Source organism: Siniperca chuatsi, linkage group LG11 (assembly GCF_020085105.1).
Source record: "Siniperca chuatsi isolate FFG_IHB_CAS linkage group LG11, ASM2008510v1, whole genome shotgun sequence".
Lineage (NCBI taxonomy): Eukaryota > Metazoa > Chordata > Actinopteri > Centrarchiformes > Sinipercidae > Siniperca > Siniperca chuatsi.
Genome location: NC_058052.1, coordinates 17,908,800 through 17,921,111, shown reverse-complemented (window position 1 = coordinate 17,921,111; position 12,312 = coordinate 17,908,800). Strand labels below are relative to the sequence as shown.

General features: G+C 38.5%; 1 protein-coding gene across 2 annotated transcripts in view; it reads right to left on the bottom strand.

Annotated features, from left to right (window-relative positions):
- LOC122884632 (VPS10 domain-containing receptor SorCS3-like) overlaps positions 1-12,312 on the bottom strand; it is a 45,348-nt gene that overhangs the window by 12,192 nt on the left and 20,844 nt on the right. For both annotated transcript variants that reach the window (XM_044214773.1, XM_044214774.1), the window contains 15 exons: positions 9,586-9,685; positions 9,268-9,426; positions 8,991-9,064; positions 8,111-8,175; positions 7,320-7,438; positions 5,480-5,569; positions 5,027-5,206; positions 4,140-4,286; positions 3,149-3,251; positions 2,660-2,736; positions 2,461-2,552; positions 1,541-1,648; positions 1,163-1,280; positions 843-976; positions 203-316 (listed from right to left, as the gene is read on the bottom strand). In XM_044214773.1, the coding sequence (XP_044070708.1) occupies positions 203-316; positions 843-976; positions 1,163-1,280; positions 1,541-1,648; positions 2,461-2,552; positions 2,660-2,736; positions 3,149-3,251; positions 4,140-4,286; positions 5,027-5,206; positions 5,480-5,569; positions 7,320-7,438; positions 8,111-8,175; positions 8,991-9,064; positions 9,268-9,426; positions 9,586-9,685 (1,680 nt within the window). The remainder of the gene's footprint in view (positions 1-202; positions 317-842; positions 977-1,162; positions 1,281-1,540; positions 1,649-2,460; positions 2,553-2,659; positions 2,737-3,148; positions 3,252-4,139; positions 4,287-5,026; positions 5,207-5,479; positions 5,570-7,319; positions 7,439-8,110; positions 8,176-8,990; positions 9,065-9,267; positions 9,427-9,585; positions 9,686-12,312) is intronic.

Here is a 12,312-nt window from a genome sequence, read left to right as displayed (position 1 = left end):
TCAAAACCTGCTTTGAATTATTATATATTATGGAATTGGGACACAGTTACAGGTTACTTTTTTCAGCTCTACTCAGAGCCTTTTTTCCGAACCATTGAGAAAATGAAGCATTATTTTCTGTTTGTGTTCTAGACAACATGGTAAACAAGCTGGAATGGAATAATATTGTTTTGTGATGGATTAAACATTGGAGTCCACTTACCCTGTGCTGTTAAGGAAGCTTTGGCTGGTGCTGCAGCTTTTAGCCGCACCATTTGGATTAAACCAAAAAGCAGGGGAGCATTTCCCATCCGCCTGGCGTTCCCACCCATAATCACTGCCAAAAAAACACGACACTTCATAAAAAGATAAATACTGCTACTCAACTAATCTAGCTTCTACAAGCTTTTGTAGTGGGGCAAATGCTTCGCAGTTGGAGCTTTGTGGCATATTTTAAGACCATAACTAGAGACATGATTGTCAGACAAGCAGGATCAAACAGAATTTCAGACGGATGGATAAAAGATATACAAAATTCATTTAGCGATTCATTATTAATTGAATTCTAATAAGTCACTCGACATTATGCAAATTACAGTAGCACGATGAAAAGTTCCTAACTCCCATCTACAATTTCAAAACTATAATTAGTTTCGATGAATACAGTCATATTGGTTAGCCAGTAAATATGCAATGTAAGAAGAAGACAAATGTCTACAAGCAGCCATAATTAAGTGCAATTGAATTAGATGAAGGAGGTGCTGTTTGTAAACATGTCGTGAAAGAAATTAAGGATCACTGAGGATGAAAGTCTGTGTTACAGTATAGTCCCAGTCGGGAAAGCTGAGAGAAGAAGTCATTACCATTCAAAATCATAAGCTGTGCAAAGGCATGGCTCTGAGGAATAGATCCTTGAATAATCCTGGGCCAGCATGCAACGGTTGCCTGGCCTGCGCTTCATATAGATCTGCTTCTCGCCCATCACACACAGCTCTCCCTATCAAACAAAGAAAAAGATGATCTAATTTTTCACAAGATTGAAAGAAACTCTGAAAAAAAAAAGAGAGACAGAAAGAAAGATTTTTGTTCAGGCATTAAGCGAGTATACTGTGTTTACAGTGACACTGGACAAACATGCATCTCAAGTTGACAATAAATCAATAATGTTTAATATTCCTGTTACCTTGTTGTGAAGGTGCCATGTCTGATAATCTCCATCCATGCATCTCCTGCTAAAGAGGCCCTTGTAGTCGATCTTGATCAGCTGCCACTCTGATCGATGGCTGAAGTGTCCAAAGAAACTGGAAGATGATTCACCAAAATGCAAATTTCAGATGAGACTATCTTGAGATACAGATATACAGGTTTCTGATATGATGGTGTAACAACAGCACCTGCAAATGTGTCATATGACAAGATAACATTCCCTTTGATAAAAGGTTTTAGTCATCGGGGGCAAATCAGATGGACCCTTCTTTGTTTACATACACAGAAGAGCTAATTCTTCAAGCCTGATATTTGTTTTATACCTGCTGGACTGTACTTGTGCGTCTCTGCTTACGTGATAATGTGATTGTCAGATTCTGGCTCCATTAAAACTCCATCCACATATAGAGGTGCCAAGGAGAAACTGTGACGGTCCCATTTCTTTCCTTCGTCTAGACTGATCCTGCATAAAAAACAAACAAACAACAGCTGTCAATGCATGAACATCTGTCTGTCTATCCAGCCATGTTTATCTATCTGTAGTGGCAAAATATATTGTTTTCTCTATGCATATAACATTAAACATCACAAGCAGACAGGTTAAGCAGTAAAAAAAACAAGGCACAAAGAAATATGATAAAAGATTTCAGGTCATTTAGCTTTTGCCACAGTTGAAAAATGAAGCACCTTGGATTCTCTTCAATGTGAAAAATTATCTTGACGCCAAGCTGAACAATAGAACAAATGTTCCTCATCGCAGGTAAATGTTTGAAGGTGACAAAACAACAGAAAAGAGAGATATGTCTCAGGTTGTAACATTAGCAATAGATTTGGGGGGGGGGGTTCAAATCACCTTTCTCAGAGCTTAATCACTTTTGACAGGGCTGTAGTGAGCAGGGACATCAAAGCAGATAGTGTTACAAAGCTACCACAACATGGGGGACTTATGAGGGCATTCTCAGTCTCATATTTCCGCCCTGTTCTACTTTTCATTTACATAAAAGCACTCAAACCATCATATCCAACCACGAGTACAAAGCTTTAACAGACTCTCTTCTGTTGGAAATGAGTCTGACAGTTCTGAAGCTGCAGTGCCGATACAATAATCATGCAAACTTGGCCCATCAGCATTTCAAATCATTAAATGTAATCATATGCTGCATCAAACCCAGAAAAAAATGAAATTATGCCAAGGTAATTTCCCACTACAACACCTACAGTTCCTACCTACAGCAATTATGAGATCAGCTGTTGTTGAAAAGTAGCTACACCTACCATAAGTGTCGAATAGGTGTCGCTGCATGTAAGACTGCCAGCATGGCCCCTCCATTGTCAAGAAACCAAACGTTGTGCTCTTCATCGAAAATCTACGTTGAAAAAACACACTTGCTCCACTAATGATAGAAACAAAAATATTAATACATAATCTGTTTAAGGTAAACACGTGCAGTGTGTAGACGCAGATGGGTCTCACCTGTCTCCAGCTATTTCCTGCATCAGATGTTATAAACATCCCAAGGTTGGTGGAGGACAGCTCTGTTCCGATATTCCCTGAGTACAAAAACATGAATAATTCCACTCAGTGTGTATTTACATAGCAAAGACTCCATAAAACACCTACATGCACAATCACCTGATAAAATCATTAGGAGTTATTTTGCGAATCTGTGCATGTCCTCATTTTCCACTGGAGGACATGTTTATGACTTATTGCAACCTAATCATCTCCCCCATAACATGAGATTTAGGAGTTGAAGTTTCAGTATCTGATTTCAATGACAGAAAGAGGGCACTGTGTGATTAGTTTTGTGTGTTTTTGTGGTTGCACTGCTACAATGCATTTATCTGAGAGAGTAGGGATACCTCTGGTTAAGAAAAATTAGCAAAGTCTCACCACTTCTGTCAGGCCTAATCTGATAGGTTTCATCCATAAATCAAATGCACGTCCTTCAGGTAACTCTACCTGTAGCCACAATGATTCCTGGTACAGACTTTTTGCTGGTGATGGGTCCGGACGTGTAGGGATTCTCCGACATCTCCAGATGAAGATGCAGCGAACAAAATGGCTGTCAACAAAACAGATTCCAATACAGCACAGATTGAGAAAATATGTATCAGTTAGATCTTAACAGAAGCAATTATAATTAGCTTCGCCCTCAAACTATTCATCACATTGAGAGAAAAGTGCTAGCGTTTTCAGAGACCATCTATAAAACAAAGATACTTTGTTCCTCTCATCACTGCCAGAAAAAAGGCATAAAATGGCTGAGAGGACACAGAGGGCATTTGAATTGTTTCATTCTAAAGCAAACAATGCATGTAATTAAAATTCCCCAAGATGCACTGATAAAACTGGCAAAATTGATTCAAATCATTTTCACTCATCTCTCAGACTAAAGCACACTGAAAAACATCAATAAGGCTTTTCAAACAGATGAGGTTGGAGGGAGGTCATAAAGCCGACAAGAGCATAATGGTCATCTGTATGACATGCTATGCTATTAACTGAACAATATACATTTTTTCAAGCTGTCTCTAAAGAACATACTGACTGGATTAGGTGAATCTCATACCTGCTGAATATCAACATGGCCACATAATGCAATTCAGTGTAATCTAACATTCATTAGTCCAGTGTGACTACAGGTAGTAAATTGAAATCACAGAGGTTAATGGAAAGTCTGGACCCCTGAAACTAAACGCGATGACACTCTGTGCCTCACACTGATAATAAGAATATTCCAGCCAAGCATCTCCTCGGCCATTTAGGAGGCTAAAACGGCAAACTGATGCTGAAGCTGGCACCTAGCCTTGTGCAAATATGGCTCTGAATCAAAGAACATGCACAGTACAGCTGATGAGGTTTAAACATTTGATGAATGATATATGTCATAAGCTTCATTTCGCATGAATACGAGCATTCATCCACTCCTGCCCAAAAGGCTCAATCTCACCAGGATGCAGTGAAGGTTATTTCCTGCCACATCAGTGGCAGGAGCTGGCAGCAGGGCCCATGTTTGTCCCTTGTTGTATGTGATAAAAGTCTTGACATGACTGTCCAGAAGTTTGTTGGCGAGATACATGCCATTTATCCCCTCAACCTACGAAGGTAAACAGCAAAAATGCATTTATCGTCTAAGGTACTTTCCAGATGTAACAATCACATTCATGATGCTTTAGAACTACAAGAATTACTTGATTAGTTGATCAACGGAAAATGAATCAATAGTAACCGATTCATTGCTTGAGCAGTGGCGGAAGAAGTATTCAGACCCTTTATTAAGTAGAATAAGCAATACCAAAATGTAAGTCCTGCTTTCAAAATGTTACTTGAGTTAAAGTACTGCAGTAATTTCTGCAAAATGTAAGCAAAGGTTCTCATTACCAAGAAAGGGCCCTGTCAGTGTAATTATTGTTTTTATGTTAGTTCACTATTACTGATGCATTAACATGTAAGCAGTACTTTAATGTTGAAGCTAGTGATGGGGCCAATTTTAACTGCTTTATATACTGTTGGGTAGTTTAATCTGTAACAAAGCACTATTTTAAAGATTGATCGTATCTATTGTAAATTAAATCTTAATCTGAAAAGTAACTAGTAACTAACTCTGAAATACATGTAGCTGAGTAGAAGTATCAAGTAGCAAAAAATGGAAATGCTCAAGTAAAGTACCTCAAAATTGTACTTAAGTACTGAATATGTCACCTCAGGCTCTGAAAAATGTGATTGCCCTTTTTAACAACAACAGCTACTACTACTACTACTACTATGTGAAATAACTGGAAGGGGAATTAGCGGTGCAGTGACAGCGGCAGCTCATGAACGAGACTAACTTCGCACCTTATAAAAGTCAACCAGTAGGTTACCGGCAGGTCCTCTGCTGGTTCTCAGATCCTCTAATGAAAGGGTAAAGTAGACACCAGGGGAGTCTGAGATATACAGGCTGTAAGTGTTGTTCTGATTCCACTCCTGGACTGCAGCAAATACCTGCTTCTCATCTGTACTGATAATGTGCATATCCTGTAGGAAGGTGTGGGTGAGAGAAAGAGAGAATAGGTGAGAATGACAAGTGAAAGCAAGAACACACAAAAGAGACTTAAAAGAAGGGCCATGTACTGCTGAGGAGCCTTTTAATAAAGTATGATGTTTCTTAACAAAATAATACTGTTGTACAACTTGTATTCTACAAAAAAGGAAACAAAAGTGATTCAAAACACAAAAAAACAATCATGTTTCTTTATGATAATACATCTTTTATTATTTGACAGTTATTTGGTGGTCTTTGGTGCTTACCTTTGGTAGACAATATTTAGGTAATTTCATCCGCTTGAAGGATTCTCTCATGTAGGAGACAAAGTAGCTGGCTCGTCCTGACTTGGTTACCTTTGCAATGAAGTCAAAGAGGCTTTGTCATTCTTCAAATAGACCACAAATACATATTTTAGTTTCACTTCACCTAACACCTTGTTTTTCTCTATTTTAGGTCAGTGACTTTTATGTGTACATTTCCAATTTGATTGATGCCATGAGCATGAGTTTTTCCTACCTAGAGAGGACTAGGTAGACTGTCCAGAAAGTGAAAAAACAAAATGGGATGGGAGATTTATATAAAGACATATGAGAGAATTTGCCAACATCCCAAATATGACTCTGTTGTGAAATGGGGACATGAAACTAAAACGTCTCCTGAAGGAGGTATATTAATTCACAACGCACGACTGACTTGTAGTATTACGCTGCTTTCCGCAGTGTCAAAAGCAGACTAAAAATTACAAGCACAACAGAAATTATTATCATTATCTCAATTAGTCTAAAGCTAAGAGGCACTGAAAATTGTGTTGGTTTTATCTACAGTGTGTCTTGAAGATTTTAATGCACTACCACTTTCCCATCCACTTACAGACAGGGCAACACTACCTGATTGCTTATTTTCTAATCAACTAGAAGGATGGTGTTTGTCCCCCAACACACTACATTAGGGCTCTAATGGAATAATCTATCGAAAATCAATGAGCTGCATTTTCCCAGGCCACATTTTTGAGGATGTTGCACTTGGCTGTTGCTTCTCTCCCAAGAGACTTTGGAGGTGTTGAAGACTGCTTATTTCGTTGTAGCCCAATCGATAACCTCATTACTCTTTGTCAAGTTAAATCCAACTGCCCCAAGCAATGAAAGTCACAAGAAAGTCATCTGTGCCACCACAGCTCGGCGCAGACACCGTCTGTGTCCAGTTATTTTCAACAGCATCTTCCTCGTGTCTGCCTCTGCCTTGACTGTCAATCTCATCTCAGCTAAATGCAATTTGGGAATTTTATTGAATCACCATTTCTGAATCACGCTGTGATGTATTTTTTTTCCCCATACATTTTCATTCTTACATCGCAGCCATTCCAATCGAGTCTGTGAATTAAGTGTGTTGAAAGTGAAACTGGGTCACCACTAAAGTATTGCTGCTGCAACATCATATCATAACAAAAGATTAAATCTGCTGGATAAATAAATAAAAAATGAACAGCAAACATTTAGAAGTGTTTATTCAAAATGAAAGAGTGCAGAATGATTTACTACAAACACTCAGCCCTAGAAAACTGCTGTCATTTGATTTTGATTTTTCTGAAACTTAGCTGGAGTCTAACAAGGATGACCAAATGCATCAAGGCTGACCAGCAGAGGGAAAATTACTTAGCTGTGGTTGGAAATCAATGACAGTGGAGGGCATTTGAAAATTAAATTTCTAATAATGACCCTGACTGCCGCTGTCTAATTGGAGTCAAAGTCAGAGTGAGTGGTAATAAGGACACCAACCTGTCCATTCACAGTTGCTTTGCCGTGTGGTGTCAGCTAGCAAACACATTTTTCAGGCATGGAGTATGTCTGTGCGGAAACTCAAACACTGAGCGTGCCTTGACATGAACGAGACAAAACATAATCAAAACACACATTGGGCCAGTGGGGAACAGGTGTGTTGGGGAAAGCCATTATGTGGGTTTTGATGGAAAAGCATGAATTGGATGCACTAGAGACCAAAATAAAATAAATAAAAAACCCCCAAGAAAATCAAAGTTCACAGAGACAGAAGCCTTTGCCTGAAAAGATGAAGACAACTGGTTGAGTTTAATCAAGAAAAAGTAACCTGTGTGAAAACATATTCATCCTGCACAACCAGTGAGTTGGTGTCTACATGTCCAGGAAAGAGGTACTGCCTGTTGCCATCTGTGCATCGCTGGGCTCTGCACTTCACGTATTGGGCGCCTGGAAAGAAGTGAAAGGAAATCAGTCAGAAGTAAATTACAACCATTTACCTTCAAACTGTACTTTGTATGCACTGGAGCTGCTATACAGTATGCATATGCTAAATATACTATAATTATAGAAGTTCACAGTTCTGAAACAACTTTAATCTCGGGTAGCAGTATAAATAATGAATACAATATTTAACCACAATAACTACAGTAGAAAGTCGGCCCTTTTGCAATCCAAATTAGCTGAGATTCGGGACTAATAAAAGAGTAGAAGCTCTTGCAGTGTGTCACACTACAAAAAAGTTCAGGATATTTTTGTGTGAGACAAGAAGAGTTTGTATGCTAATTCAGACACAGATTTTCTCACCACAGGATGAATATGAGTATCTTTTCCAATGCAGGGAAACCTTATAATTGGTTTGACAGAATATACCATGCTGTTTAGAAGGGGGGAGTTGAGGTTTGTCTATGAGACACAGGGGATAGATTAAGAGGAAGAAACATCCATCAACCCACTAAAACTCTCCGTTTTTGTCAGGAGACACCTATTCTGCTTTACTTGACTTCAGGGACCAATCTGAACAGCAGAACGGATCTCATCTTCCCTGTGACCTCGCTCTAAATGAGAGGCAAGGGGTCCTGTGGGTCTTGCTATTGCGGCGGACTGGAGTGCAGCACTCACGGCCTTTTGCAATGCGCGTCTCGATGTGGACCACATCTGATTCTCTGTCCAGCCCCATTACCGCCCTTGAAAGAGCATGAGGAGGAAAAGATAGAGAGGAGCAGAAAGAGGTGGAGGGAGATAGGGAAAAAAAGGAAAAATGAGAGTGAGATACGAGAAGGGGGCACCAGGTTGAGTATCACAGCTATAGATGGACATCCCTATTGTGTGAAACCCATAGCAAGATGTTTTTATCGCCTGTAAATCAGTCAGTGTAGAATCTGCGCCACCAGCGGCAATTAATCTCAATTCACCAAAGAATCAACAAAGGAAACAACAAGGGGGATGGGTAACAAAACATCAGCTATTCCCATAAATATCTACCAAAGCAAATGTGTGTAGTTGTGAAATTGTGAGTGGCTGTAATACCATTTTGAAAAATAACTATTTGACATTTCGGATGCCACTATACCCGCTGCGCTTTTTTTATTCATTAAATGCCTTGCTGTTCATGCATGTGGATGTCCTTCAACCAATGTCCTTTCTTTCCCGGCTAAAAAAAACACACTTGTGTTTGACACATACCATGACAAACAGCGATAAACAGACTCACATCAATATTCACTGCCTTGTGCCCAAGCAGTCGAGATTACTAAACGACAGTGACAACAAAAACAGCATGTCATGTTAGTGCTATGGAAAAAGAAGCACAATATTCCTTCATGTCTATGTGACATGGAGGTAATCAGTTTTGTGCTTGACTGCCATGGGGGGCAGATCTGTTTTTGACAAGAGGCCACTGGATCCTTCTGACAGCATAGGGTCATGAACGCTATCATTATGCAAATTACAATCAATCATTATACAAAACAGTTCAAAAATAGGATCCATATATTCATACCAGTAGAATCGGCCTGGCATCACGTTGTCGTGAACAAGCTGCCATTTCCTCCCAAAGTCCATTGAACTGTACAGCTGCAAGATAAAATTAGGCCAATATTCATATTCATTCACAGTTAAAGTTTTAGGAGGACGATATTGCTAATGAGCAAGACAGCTATTATCACATCCACAGCAGAATCACATAAAAACAAAAGTTTAGGACAGGTTTTAGATTAGGCATCATATATTATCTTATTTCCACTTAAAGGTTCATTGTGGATTCACTCAGAAGCTACCTTGCTGTCATGACTGTAAGCCAGCATCCAGTTCTCCTGTGCAGGGTGGAAGAGCAGGCTCAGGATATTGAAGTTAATGAGATGCTTCTCAAAGCTTGCCCCTTCATCTGAACTGATGAGAACAGCGCTCTCTACCTCTGGGTCGCTAAGCATCATTATCTAAAGTACAGAGGGCCAGACGAGGGATATGGCATTAGAGGAGGGAGACAGACAGAGATACCGACATTTGGCAGCAATTTAAAAAAAACTGTAATTTGATGTAAGACTAAGCTTGTAAGAGATCAGACAGAAAGATAAAAGCAACAGAGAAATGCTGACCTTCTGTTTGTTGGTAGGGCAGACGTACAGGTAACTTAAAACTGTCCTTGAACCCACTTTGTCATTGAGTTTGGTGTAGGTGCTTCCATAATCAGTGGATCTGGACACAAACAAAAAACATGTTGCATGTTTGATGAAAAAAATATATTAGATACCTGCATGAGAAAGATTTTAAAGCACGATACCAGTGGTTTGGCATGTTTTAGCTCATTAACTGCAAATCGGTTATTCTTTACGTGACTCTCCAAAGCGCACCATAAGTTTTGAGATTGATTTTCTACCATTCATGCAGCCTTTTGCTTTACAGAAGGAAAATAAACTTGCAGAGAGAGACTAGCTTCATGCTAATGTGTTATTTTTGTTTTTGTTGCTCTTGTAAAGAACTTTGGTGCAGTCCTGCATGAAATGTGCTACACTGAAAAACTGGGCTGTCATTACTCCACAAGTCATCTACTGTAGGTGCTCAAAATTACAAAAAAGGACCACATTTGAAAAAAATAACTTGGAAAGTCACACTCATTTATGGAAGAGCCTGCTCTTTATTCAGCCACTATGTTTCAGCACACAGAGGCAGTTGAATAAAAGGCAGACCTTTCAAGTAGTCAGTTAGTGTTTTTACAGAAATGTGCTACACAAACAGACAGATTGAATATATCACTGTAAAAGGAACCCTGTGGAGTTTTTGACCACTAGTGAGAAATGTTTTGATGCGTGGGTCCCCATTAGTGATTAGAGAGCCCCCCCCAGCACACATTTAAATCAAGAAAAAAGTAGCATGACAACAAATTACACTTTTAAACAGAGCAGAAATATTTTTTGTTTCATATTATATCATACAAATTAAAATAAAATATACTGTATGTGTCTGTATAGAGTTGTGTAATTATTTATTAACCATACAATTTCATTAGTAGGGTGTTATTTTTGTTACAACTATAGTTATTCTTGATATTTCCCACTTTGAAGTAGTACTAAATGAAGAGCTGTTTTGGAGCCGAAAGTGGTGGCTCTCGGAAAGGAACGGAGCCATAAGATTTTTGTTCCCTTCAAAGAGTCGTAATTCCCATCACTAGTCCCTATTTTGTTTGTATCTTGTGCTCTACTATTACTATTACTATTACTATTTTCAATGGAAAGTAGCTAAAGCCGTCTCAAAGAGTTGTTGGATGTCACACGCTAATTTGCATATCTGTGAGGTCATTAGGAATTACATATATACAAAATTTTGAAAAATTTAAGTAAAACATAATGAAGTCAAGCTAAACTTAACTAACTCTAACTAGCTTTAATGTTAGATATTATTTTTCAGGCTGCTACCATAATATCAATATTCATCTAAATCTACCTCTAATTTCAAAAGTCTTATTATGTAGGATGTTGTATAGACTGTGGAACTTAAATATCATAAATAGAGAGGATCCAGACACTGGAATAAACTCACTCTTTGAGAAAAAAAATTAACATAAATAGTCAAGTAAACCGTTTACAAAAACAAAAGAGAAGGAGTTCCCAGGACAAACAATGGAGATCAGGGATTGATCGTTATATGCACATTTACAGCTCATTCACATTACTGTCTGGCTGAAGATTGGTCACTTGCGCATTCACTCAGAAATGTTGGCGATTCTCTTTAAGTTAAAGGAGTTATGGTCTGTCCAAAAAGTCACTAGGAGAAGGACAATGTCAACTGGTGAAGCAGCAGTCAAAGCAAATAAATACATTTACCTGAAGTAAACTGCTGACCAGTGTAAACATAGATTATGGATAACAATGCAGGTTTCAAAATGTTTTTAAAAAAAATCAGTTTTGCAAATGTTTCATGAGGAAGGAAATGCCTTCAAGAGCTTTGTTAGGCCTCAAGGATACACACAACATAACTGTGTTTACAGGAAAACTCCACAGGGTACCTTCAGAATATTTCACATTTTGGAAAAAGTATGTTGTCACTGTGTGGTAATGCATTAGCGCACAGTGGATAATCCTCCTTGCTACTGCATTAAAGAAAGCTCTAACAAATGCATTCACAGTGTTGAAAACACATTTTGACAACCAACAATGAACTATGAATATCAAGAGAAGCATAATGCAAGCTTTCTGCATTAAAAAGGTTGACATATTCATTTGACATTTCCTCCTCGCAGCTGCAATACCATTCAGCAATAATGTAGCTTTGACTAACACATTACGCAGACTAAGCATTCACTTTACACATGTCAAGCAAGTCTCAAGTCTTTGCAAGCTGATTTTCATGCTACACTGACATGTAATGAAGCCTGCATGGTAGGAAATCAATTGATGAACTTCTGGTATACTGGAAAATGGTCAGCAGTAAGGTAGGCTACATACAGTAAATACAGGGCTGAAACATCCAACACAAGCATACATTAGTCCTTGAATATAACATTGTGATGAACACATTGGAAGCTTACAGCATGTCATTACTCTTGTAATGACAAGAGTAATGACATGCTAGTTGATGTTTTATGCTAGTTGATGTTTGTACATTGAAGACAATGAGGAAGGAATTAGGGCTAGAATGGTCTTTTGTTCTCTCTGTTTTCATCTGATTCATATATTTAGTTTCATCCTCTTGTATTCGGTTTTATTTTCAGCAGGGAAAGCTTAAGTGTGGTATTGTGTTGCTATAGTACAACAAATTAGCAGCACAAAGGTGAAAAATACAGGTTTACGGTGAAATATATGTTATTAAAAGCAGATTATTTATTA